The 11,878-nt window shown below is 44.4% G+C and overlaps 1 protein-coding gene across 1 annotated transcript in view; it reads right to left on the minus strand.

Moving 5' to 3' along the window:
* The window catches only part of lgi1b (leucine-rich, glioma inactivated 1b), a 12,961-nt gene extending 2,241 nt beyond the window's left edge, over positions 1-10,720 (minus strand). Inside the window, exons 1-9 of the mRNA XM_030400276.1 lie at positions 10,055-10,720; positions 9,878-9,949; positions 7,520-7,591; positions 7,052-7,123; positions 4,251-4,322; positions 1,988-2,157; positions 1,649-1,813; positions 1,265-1,485; positions 656-902 (exon numbers count right to left, since the gene is read on the minus strand). Of these exons, the coding sequence (XP_030256136.1) occupies positions 656-902; positions 1,265-1,485; positions 1,649-1,813; positions 1,988-2,157; positions 4,251-4,322; positions 7,052-7,123; positions 7,520-7,591; positions 9,878-9,949; positions 10,055-10,269 (1,306 nt within the window). The 5' untranslated portion in view covers positions 10,270-10,720. The remainder of the gene's footprint in view (positions 1-655; positions 903-1,264; positions 1,486-1,648; positions 1,814-1,987; positions 2,158-4,250; positions 4,323-7,051; positions 7,124-7,519; positions 7,592-9,877; positions 9,950-10,054) is intronic.
* Positions 10,721-11,878: the final 1,158 nt, after the last annotated feature.

Genomic DNA, 11,878 nt, shown 5'->3' on the forward strand with positions numbered 1-11,878 from the left:
CAGTACAACACTGAAAATACTCCACGACAAGTAAAAGTCCTGCAGTCAAAACCTTACTGAAGTAACAGTATGCAAGTATTTCTCAGCCAGCCTTACTTTAAGCAAGTCAGGCAGTTGCTTACGTGTTCAGAAAAACAAACTTGTTATCAGCTTGGTGACAATTTTCCAGTTTATTCAAGATACTTCATTTAAGAAGAAGGATTTTCTTTTTTTTTTCTCGACCCATGAAGGAAAAAATGTAAAATCTCAGCCCAGTAGCCATAATGAAACACACATTACATTCAGATTACGTATGTAAGCGGACTTTCTCATTGGGATGTGGAAGGAATGGTGGTGGCAATGACGCCTATGTTAGGTGAGAGGCCGCTGTTTGCTTTCTGTTTCAGATGGTCATTTTAGCGACCACTGGGTTATTCCGCAGCTGTATTTGAGGAAGCCAGCCAAAGAGTTTTCTGCGCCTAATGACACAAAAAGTGTCAAGAAGTGTAAAGTTTTAACATTTCTGTGGTTTGCAGTAATGTACAATGCATTTCTACTAGTGATTGGGTGGCATAATCACAAAATTTGGAGATACAGTACATGGTTTTGATTTGACAGAAAGGCGAATAAAAAGTCTGAATCACTGAAAAAAACGTGTGGATAGTGGAGCTCTCACCTTTGACCCGGAAGTGTTTGACGGAAAAGACGTCCTCCATATCTGGTATGTCGGTCCTGCGGTCGAACTGCTTCTGACTCCTGTTCCACTGGTAGACGACGGGCCTCTGGGAACTGCTGGACAAGATCAGGTGGGGTTTGTTGGCGATCTCCAAATACTCAACGTCAGTGTCCCGGAACCACTTGTGGAGGGACTGGTGGGAGTAGAAGCCGTTGCCGTTCCATTTGTAGACTGTCGTGGAGCCGGCCTGTGAGAGAAATAAGGGAAAGATGTCCGCTGGTCACTTTTATTAGAACACAAAAACTGGGAGTATGGGGCCAAAGATGTGTGTGTGTGTGTGTGTGTGTGCCAGAGGGTCCCCAAACATATGTGAGAGCATATGCTAACATTTGGATATGCCAGGTTAATCAGCAGGAGCAGACACAAATCGACTGTGCTGCATGAAACAGGACACCAGGGGGAAAGACTGGCTGACACGGTGGGAAGAATACAGCAGTGTAGAGGAACAGGGGCTGGACAAAATAAGAGAAACACCTGCACAGTGTGAAGTAATCGCGTAGCTGATTTCTTTTTAGGTACTCGAGTTCTGGAAAGAGCAAAGTAGCCGACCTTGGAGCTGTCGGCGATGACGAAGAAGGACTCCCCGTCGATCAAGAACGTCTCGATGTCGTTAGGCTTGCGTATCTTCAGGATGTCGATGTCCTGGATCTTGATGAACTTGTTGGCGGAGGTGTCGCGTTTGTAAATGTGCGAGCCCCCAAACAATTGGGCCGCGATGACGAAGAGGTGGTTGTCGATCACCATGGGCTTGCAGACCACGGTTGACGTGCCTGAACGGGGAAAAGAGGAGAGAGGACAACAGAGAAAAACCCTTATTAAATACGAGTTAATCTTTAATACTGAAGTAATAAACTGACACAATACAATCAAACCTCTGCCACTCATTCACACAGGATTTTCCCACAACATCGATGCTGCCGTTAACGCGCTCACTTTCAATGGTGTCGTAGGTTCTGAAGGTCATCTCGACGTGATCCCATTCCAGGAAGCTGCACGTCCCGGCAAACGGCTGGGCAAACACAACGTATTGATCGGTCCCAAAGGTGAACGCCTCCACCGAAATGGACTCGAACTTCAGCGACTGATAGGAGGCAAATTCTGCAAGGCGTGACACAGCGACGAATGAAGTCACAAGAAACAAGGACGTGGCGATAAGAAAAAGGAAGGAAACGAGGCTGCTGAATAGGTGAGACGGTTAACTGAGGACAGGGAGCCAGTGTTATTAGCATAATGCTTTCTCAGGCTGGGGGCCCGCACACTGTAAGATGATACCTGCTGTGATGCAGTCAAAGGAGTGTGGCAGCAGGTCGTTGAGCTTCTTCCCCTGCTGAATGGGCGGACCGCTGCAGTGGATCTCGTCCAGGGTGGCATTGGTGTGGTGCATCCACTCCACCAGCCACTTCAGCTTGCAGTCGCATATCAGGTTGTTGCCCCGTAGATCGCTAACACACATGGACAGATCACATGTGAGATCGGATTCAGGTGAATGTATATTTTAAAAGGAACAGTTCACCCAAAAAAAATGAAAAATCCAATCATTGCTTGTATCATATTACAACTCTGCCACTGAATCTGACTAAATCCTACTCACTGGACCTTTCAGACTTAATGATATTAGGATTATATCTCCCTATTGTTCCGCCGTCTGTCCCCTTCCAGTCCTCGGCTGCACTTTGGCTTCGAGCCAGGAAAGCCACAACAACAAGTGTTCTATCTTCCTGAGTAGTCCGTGCTCATTGCCCACTCTCAATCTGAATTGCCGTTGACCTTGGATGTGTGTGTTGAATCCACGCACGCACTGAAGCCTGCATTATCCCGGCTGATTGTGGCAGCCAGGATCCAATTCTTTTCTCTGTAATTGACTTGTTTACCATTTACCCTGACATTCTGCCATCCTAACGCAAGCTTTGCTCTTCTCCCCTCTTCATCTACATCCTCGTTTTTTTCCTCGCTCTGTTGCAGCGGGGAATCGCTTCTTCGACAATCTCTTATTTATCTTTCCTTCCTGGCTTCTCACTTTTACATCCTCTGTTTGGTGCGGCAATCCGTCTACATTCCTTTGTTTAGCACTGCTACCTCATATAGTTGCTGTGTATTTTTAATCCCACAGTTTAAGACAGGGGCAAGTAAGATAAAGGGAGATTACGCTCAACATTTGCCTTAAATCCTTTTCCAACCCCTCCCAAGTGAATTTCTCTAAGTACCACCAATTATTATATGACAGTACTATTGTTCCACTGTACTTGTCTATTTCAGAATGAATGCGACCCAAGCCAGCTCAGTAGCAAATTAGAGCTGCAATGATTCATTTATTAGTTGTTAACTACTGGTTTGCTTACTCCTCTATGACAGTTAATTTAGTATCGTTGGGTTGTGGACAAAACAAGACAATCAAGGACTTAAAGGTGCAATGTGTAGCTGAAAATTAAAATTATAAACAGAATGAATAACAGTTTTGTCATTATGATGTTCATGTATTGGGTTGCAGTGTTATCTACTTAAAGCTCCTGCCGGTAAGATAGTAATACTGACGCTTCGGGTTTCCCAGCTGATCAAATGCTGAAGCTTTGGGATTGCAGGTCGGGTCGGCCACCATACAAAAATCATCTGTATTTGACGAGTTGGAAATGAGACTAAAAAAATCAATTATCTTACCAACAGAAGATAACATACCAATCAGCTCTAGCCCTGACCCATAGTTATAGCCCCAACTAGCTAAAGGTAGCTGCAGTCAGCAACTGCTAGCTGTTATTCTTGTGATCTGCTGCCCGAGTAATTATGTATGGCATAATCCAAGTATCCAGACACTCCAAAAGACATTGTTTACACCCTGGATTTTCCGTCGAGCAACTTCAGATGGGGTGTTTGCTAATGCTTTTAGCTTAGCGGCTACAGTGAAGATTTTGGCTTTAAAAAGGGTGTAAAAAAAAAACTGTCTTGTCAATATCAGTTTGGGATCTAGGGCTCACTCGAGACTTGGATTATGCTGGATGAGCTATATGGAGCAAAAAAAAAAAAGCAAGTTCCCAACTGTTTTCAGTTGTTTAGGACAATGCACCAACACCGTTTTGCTTTGAAGCTCCAGAAATGTTTTTTGGACTACGTCACCCAACCTTCCATCGGCTTCAGGTCGAGTTTTACCAAGCTTTAAGTTAGCATTCTAACCAGCTATGGCCCTGACCTGTCCCTGTCTAAAGCTCCTGTGTGATTAAATGTGCACTCCCCCCTAGCTAACTAGCCTAAGGTAGCTACAGTTGGCATCATACAGTACCAGCGTTGTTCCAGTGATCTGTGCCCGCCTATTTGTTCTGAGTATGAATCTGATGCCACGCCATTTCTTGCGCACCACACATTTAATCTTGGGTTTTGGGAAACTGAGTAAAATTTCTCACGTTCACACATTTCAAAAACTAATCGAAAAGATCATAAACAGATCAATCAAAGAGGAAAATGATCGGTAATCATCATCAGCAAGAAAACTGATTAACAGATCGCTTAATGTCTCAACAAATAGTAAAAGACAGACTGAACTCACACTTTGGTCAAAGCGTCCATGCCCTTGAAGACATCTTTGGGCAGCGTCTCAAGGTTGTTGTAAGCAAGACTCCTAATCAAGAAAAGAGGAGGGAAAAATGCACAAGTGATTGAATCAGAGGTCCTCAGACCGTCCTCTTCACAGAATGAGTCATTACACTGTATCACTCTGTTCTGTTATCTGACCTGAGCAAGACGAGAATGAACAAGTACCAAGCAGAATACAAGCAGCCAAATGTAAGAGAGGCACAAGTCAGAATCCAAACGCCCTGACAATATTTATGGGACAAAAGGCTAAGTGGTGAAAGAGAAGGGAATTAAATAATTAGGAATTTATTAATTAAGGGGCAGCAATTACACTGAGTAGAGGGAGGGAGGCTCATTTGCTAGAAGAGGGTGACATGCTGTTTCTCTGACAACAAGCTTACCAATTACATGGAGTTGCTTAGATTTGATTCCCATAATACAAAGCGCTGCTTTATGTTTTTTTAACCAACTTCTCTAAGGCTGTCAAGAGGTTGATATCTTTGCCAGCCAGCTAAAAACCAACCAGCCAAGCAAGACCGGCCCCCGAAGAGACGTTTCATTTGTGAGCGAGGGGACTGAACTTCAAAAATCAGAAAAGAGCTGTGAATGAAATGAAATGTCAGCGTTATTCATGAGGGCTGCATTATTTATCTGTGAGTCGGTTTTCCCAGGGAGAGGGGCCATTTTGCTTTGACTTTGTGCAAGAAAGCACTCTCCAAACAGATGGGGATAAAGCAGCGGAGTGGCCCGCGAATCCTGCAGGAGCACTGCCTGTGCCCTTCAATAATGTATTTACTGTATGTGACGCATTTTAAATTCCCTTGATCCGTCTTTTTTGTGTTTACCTCACTCCAAAAACAACTGAAAGTATTCATGGCACAGGAAGGGAGCACTTTATCCCGCCGTGTGGTTACATAGGGTCCCGTAAGAACAGTGGAGACAGCTCAGGCGGCTTTATCTGAAGGTAAAGAACCTGCCAACCACCGCCATCCAAGACCATTAATTAAATTGAAGGGTGAAAATGACAAGCTGTCGTTGCCAGTGGGGATTTATAGCAGACTAGCTCAGACTAGGCGGGGACCGGAAAGGTCCTGGTGTAACGCTGACGACAATCATCCAGGGAGACAGCCATGGACTCCCTCAGCTGTTTCCCTTTCCAGTATTTATGCCAAGCTAGGCTAACTGAACTTCGTATTGAACATGACAGTGCTGTTGATCTTCTCACATAACTGCTGGCAAGGGAGCCAGAGCCTTTAACATTACATTTAAAGGGTAAATTCACAAATTTCACACATTAAAGTAATAAAGTATGTGAAAAGGTTTGCAAAACCTTTTGGGGTTGAAGAGGAAGTTGCATGTAATCTAATAAATTGCCTCTGATGATGTGTCTCATCCCAGTGGCTTTATTGCAATGTGGGTAATGTAGGAGGCAGTCTACAGGGTCGAGCATTTATATCATTTAATGTTGTTGGAGTCATTATCCACAGTTAATAAACAAAACCGATACAGCAGAAACAGAGATACTGCCTTTTTTATGTCATGCTTTCTTCCACCTTTTTAAAAACTGGTGCCTACATTACCCACAATACACGCAGCTTCCTCTGGAGCCACCAACGATTTACATACTTTTGCACATATGCAGTAGTACTCCCCAAGCTCTGTTAACACGCTTTAATGTGTAAACATTGATGGAGTTACACTTTAGCTAAGGGTATTATCAGTCTTAGCAGAACACCAGTACCAGCTTTGCTATAGCTAAAGGGAAAATGTCTAATTTCAGATGTCTGCTGCAAGAGTCATCAAGGAAACATGGTCTCACATGTGGATTGCTACATTCTATTTTGCAGCTTGTATCAGACACTGTCACTATCAATGAAAACTGTCAGTGCTCAGAGTATAAATGACAACAGGCCCATATCAAGCCACCCATCCGTTCAGACAGCAAGTCATACATGAAGAAGGATGCATGTATACGGAGCATTTGTGTGCACTGCACTCACCCAAAATGTGTGACGAACGACCCGTCAGACACTTAGGGACAGATTAAAGGTCACTTGGTTTAAGGTTACAGTACAGTTATATTTAGCCGTGACCTGTAGGTCACTCACCCTCTCACCTATCTTTGGTTTTGGCAAGCCTCGCAGTTCAGGGATGTGAAATCCTCTTTATAAAACGACTGTTTATAAACTGCTCTCTGGCTTTTTCCTTATCATTTCTGCTCACAAAGAAAACTATTTTATTTCATCTTTCCGAAAACCCGACAAAATGCTATGCATTACTTTCCACACTCACACACGACCTTCCAAGCTCCAGCGCTACTTTTAACCGTTACTACCAATAACTCCACCATGATGAAAAAATTATGACGGTTAAAGTCGCAAAATCTTTCATCAAAAAATCTCTGCTGGCCTACTGAGTCAGTGTGACATCCACATCTGCCCTTCAGCAACCCGATCCAGCTGACACCCACAGACAGTAACCTTGGACATCACCACTGGCAGCAGCAGTTCTGCCTACCTCTGCAGTTCAGACACTGACAAAGTGGCACTGAGAGACAGAAAAATAGGAAACTGACGCATTGTTTTATGTTAGAATACCTGAAATACTAATACCACATTACCTCTCTCGAAGAGAAATGACTTCAACAGAGAGGTTTAGAGGGAAAGATACAGTACTACATTTTAAAAACTGGGAAGGAAAGAACGAGGGAAGGAAAAAAGGAGGAGGGATTGATGCGGAGTTTTCTAACATGGCCACCAGAACATAAATACTTACAGGTGTATCAGTGCTTTCAGGCCCCGGAAAGCAAACGGGGATATCGATGCAATCTTGTTATTTTCAATAAACCTGTGAAAGAGACACATTTCATAGATTAAGATGACTTAACGCTAAAATAAGACATCCACACACAAATACCACATATATTGCCCACGGCAGAAAACTGAAACCCTTCAACTTTCTGTACGTCTTTTCCCCTGGCAGTTGTGAGAAGCCGACAGCAGGTACGGTGTGTCACATCACGTGCGTTCACACAGGAAAGAAAATGTCAAAGCGAATTATACCGTCGAGGGCCTGCACAACCACACAGGTGCTTTAGATTATTGTGCTTGTGCTAATTAGGCTTGTGCTGTGGTCGACGTAGAGCGGAAAGTGTGTTTGATTGGTGTCTGCCTTGCCCTGTTAGCACAATGTAGTACTAGCAGATGTGTATTTCAACTAATCAAGTTCATGACAAACACTTACAGATATTCAAGATGTGGTAAACCTAGGAAGGCATCCTCATCGATGAGGTCCAATGAATTTGCCGTGAACAACCTGCGAAAAAGAAAGAAAGAAAGAAAACAAAACAGTTAGAAATAGTACATAATTTAAAGCTACAGTCCCCACATGATTCCTGCCTTTCATTCTCCCACAATGGGTGCTGCTGTCTCCGTGAACTCATTTGATCGGCGATAAAAGCTGTGATTTATCATTTACCGACGCGGCGAGTCCGCGACGGGAGGGGGGGGACGGACAGGGTGTGACAGTTACTGTAAGGGACAACGAGCTCATTCAGCATCACAGCCCACGGCATGTGGCTTAGAGAATGAATCAAATGAATAAAACAGAGGAATGTTATATCGCTCCTACATGTTTTTTCGTGGAATGAATGGGAGAGAGAGAAAAAAAACGGGTGCCTCCTCCCACAATGTCTCTGAGTCACCCTTTAAACCAGTAATGTCAGAATAGCGTCCGCCGACACGGAGAGGAGAGAACTGTCGGACCAGCTTAAAAAAAAGGGAAACACGAACGAATAAACCTTTCACAAATCACTTTAAACGAATCGCGTTAACTTTAATTGAAGTTTGTGTGTGTTACCGATTTAAAGCCGCTACAAGGAACTTTTATTTCTCGTTGATTCTGGCGACCCCTGTGGAGAAACAAAGGTATGACAATGGAAATAACTGCGGACAGAGGTGAACGTTCGATATTTATATGGCTTCTGTGGCTTAAAGGATGCAGGGGTTGAGATGCTGACAGGAGAGCAGGGCTTCTATTCCGTGAACATATTATTAAACTGTTCACTTACTGATTTAACACTGAAATCACTTTCAGTTTGTATTCTTCAGTCTTCTGTCGCTGCTTCATTACGTTTCTGCAACACAAATCCTCGGTTCTGTTTCGGAACACGTGCTGGAATGGGTTAACGTCTCCCGTGCGCGTATTTTTCCGGTCTTTTCCCCCAGAGGCAGGTTGTTCAGGAATTTCCACATGCTAAGTCTATAAATGTGTCGATACGCTCTGCTCACCCAGGAGGTAGAGTCGCCCAGAGGTCACGCTCTTGGCAACAGTGGAAGATTGTTAAGGCGCAGCACCGTATCTCTACAGCTGCCTCCCCAAAAACAAACGAAGGTCACATTCTGTTCCTCCGGCAGCATCTGAACCTTCACTCTATCTCATACGAGAGACGCGCCGGCGCCGCGATAGGTCGAACATCATATTCTCCTATCCGATGCAACAAGACGTAGGCGAGCATGTTCCCACACAGTATGCCCGAACGGGCTGAACAGTCTGGCAGGATTGCGTTGTGTCACTACATGTATTCTTTGAACTATATTCTCCCCTGATCGAGCCTCATAAAATACTACAACGTTGAGGCACCACCTCTCATGAATCCCCTTTCTCACCTGGGTCAATCAGATGAAGGAACATTCATCAACAGCTAGAACTGAGAATAACTAATCCGGGGATGAAGCTCATCAGCCCTCACCCGTCTGCCCTGACTTTACTTAATGAAACTCTTCATATCTATCTCTGATTGCGCGCTCAGCGAGGCCAGCGACTCTTCGCAGCCACAGTGTTGGCCACAGCGTTGGCCACAGCGTTGGCCACAGAAAGGACCCCTATTGATTAAGTGGTCCTCTAATGGAGGTTAAGATACTCCAGGTCACCTTGGCAGTAAATAATGATGGACGAGGGGCGACGCCACAGTGTTCACTTTAGTTTATTGGTCTTCCTTCTGGTTCGCAAGGCTTTCACTGGCATCCTTACTGATTTAGTGTCGTCCGAGCATATGGAGGAACATATGCCGGGAAAAATGCGACGGTGACAGCGTTTTAGGGGCCGGCCTCGCCGTTAATTTGTGGATTACAGCAAATTGTTTTGGTAGGGCTGCTATCTTTGGACAAAAAAACCCCCTAAAAAAACGTGTTCATTATTTATCGCTGCACACACACACACAACACACACACACACACACACACACACACATCTCTCTCTCTCTCTCTCTCTCTCTCTCTCTCTCTCTCTCTCTCTCCCTCTCTCTCCCCACCCTCCCCCTGCTGTTAGTTGCTGTAGCCATGTGGTCTATTGCATAATCCTGACACCATTACAGAGAATCCCCCTTTAAATCTGCATATCAGCCTCAATACAACTCCTCCAGGGAGCTCATTGTTTGGTCCTGTCAGACACTGAGGATGGATTTACAGACACTCAGGCGCCCAGACATGTAGATAGTAGACCAGACAGACAGACAGACAGACAGATTAGATAGATAGATAGATAGATAGATAGATAGATAGATAGATAGATAGATAGATAGATAGATAGATAGATACTCACAGCAGTTGCAGGGCAGGCGTGTGAACAAAGCTTCCCCCTGTGATTTCATTAAATCCAGACTTGACAAAAGACCTGGATGAATGGAGAGCACACATTTCAAATGAGCTCTCCCCTAAGTGTTCACAATAACAAATCCGGATGGTCAAGGTGCTATGTGGGGGGTGGGGGTCTACTCACAGCGAGACGACGTCCGATGGGAAAGTGTGAGGCACGGATCGGACATTCTCACACAGAGCATTATCTTTGGTGCAGGTGCACCCGACGGGGCATCTGGGCTGCCTCACCCTCCGCCCGTCCGCCGGAACCAGGCTGACAGCGGCGACCCACACCAGGAGCGTCCATCCCTTCCACCCTCCCCATCCTCCTCTCACTGCTCTGCCCGGGTATCCCATTCCTTCTGTCCCGGTCGAGTACTATCACTCCTGCACCATGCAACTTCTCGGCAAAAAGAAAAAAGAAAAAAGAAAAAAAAAAGAAAAAGAAAAAATCCCACACAGCTGATTCTTTTCCAAGAAAATCTCTCTCTCTCTCTCTTTCTCTCTCCCTCTCTGTGTGTTTCTCTTCCCTCGTTTGTTTTTAATGACAGGCGCTGGTGCCGCTGCGCTCGGATGCTGGCTGGTGTCTATGCGTCCTGCGTCTCAATGGGAAAGGCACCAGTCCAGCGGATTCGTTCTGCAAGGAAGGCAGGATTACAAATGCGGGGACAGACAGACAGGACATGAGAACAGAGAGCAGATCTTATTTTTCTTTGTTGTTGTTTCTTTTTGATCATGAAAAGCAATTATCTCAACGTCCCATCGAATACAACACTGCTGCTACGAGGCTGTTTTTTTTTTTTTTTTTGTCGTGCTTACAAATTAGTTGCTCTTGCCCGTGAAAGGGACGAAATGAAAAGCGTAAATTCCCGTGAGAGAGAAAGGAGAAAAGGAAGAAAGAGAAAGAGAGGAGGAGGAGGAGGGGGGAGAGGCCCCTAAGGTGCGCTTTTTTTTATCAGCAGTGCCAGCTATTATTTATGCGCGCCTCGGAGCTGCGCATGGTTAATGGGGAAGCGGCTATTCATGAGGCTTCTGTGCAAATGCACCTGCCTCTCCCACTCCTTCAGAGGCTCGCTTTGGCACAATGATGACATTAACTGCGGAAAGAAGATGAGTTTATGCCGCCTGGTTAAAAATACACATGCAGTATTAACAGTGGCATAAGACATGGTTGGACAGTGAGACCTCCAATAGATTATAATAAGTATTAATCAAAGTATTCTTCCCAAGACAATTACCTAATTATCAGGCCGTTGGTTATTGAATAACATAAGGGACTACATTTCATAAATATTTCTGCTTAGGCTAAGACAGCAGAGGGTGGGATTGATTATAGCATCTGACTCTCACTTCCTCTCTGTCTTCATTCCCACATTGAGTCCTTTGTTGAGTTCAGTGGATCGTGGAAAAGTCGGGAAACACCGAACTTTTGTTCCCAGACTGTGGCGAACTTTCACCCCTTCCACCCAGAATAACCCAGGGACTCAATTATAGCCTCCAGAAACACTCAAATAGCATACTGGCCTCTTTATCTTTCATCTACAGATCAAACATGCATCCTCTGTGTATTACCCTTCACCGGAAATTAGCGTAATTATCACGTAATTGGCATTTAAATTCATTAATTAAAGTGTAATTTGGGATATTTGCTCCAAAATGGAAGTCAGTGTCTGACTGGACACTTTCTTTCTTTTAAAATATTATAATTTTAGATTTTTTACTGATTGGAAAATGAATTCCTTTTAATCAAACACGAAGAAAGCACAAATAGGGTGCACTGAATGCAAACCACACAACTGGGCATCAAAGGCACTTCCTCCGGTAACCATAGAGACCTAAAGCATTACATTTTATCATCAACAGCACAACATTTCATTGCATAAACACAAAGCAACCTCGACGACCTCTGCAGCTTATTAATATTTATGTTAAACCATGTGAAGTCCTGCTATTTTCATCTTCTCTC

The sequence above is a fragment of the Sparus aurata genome, chromosome 20 (genome assembly GCF_900880675.1).
Source record: "Sparus aurata chromosome 20, fSpaAur1.1, whole genome shotgun sequence".
NCBI classification, from domain to species: Eukaryota; Metazoa; Chordata; class Actinopteri; order Spariformes; family Sparidae; genus Sparus; species Sparus aurata.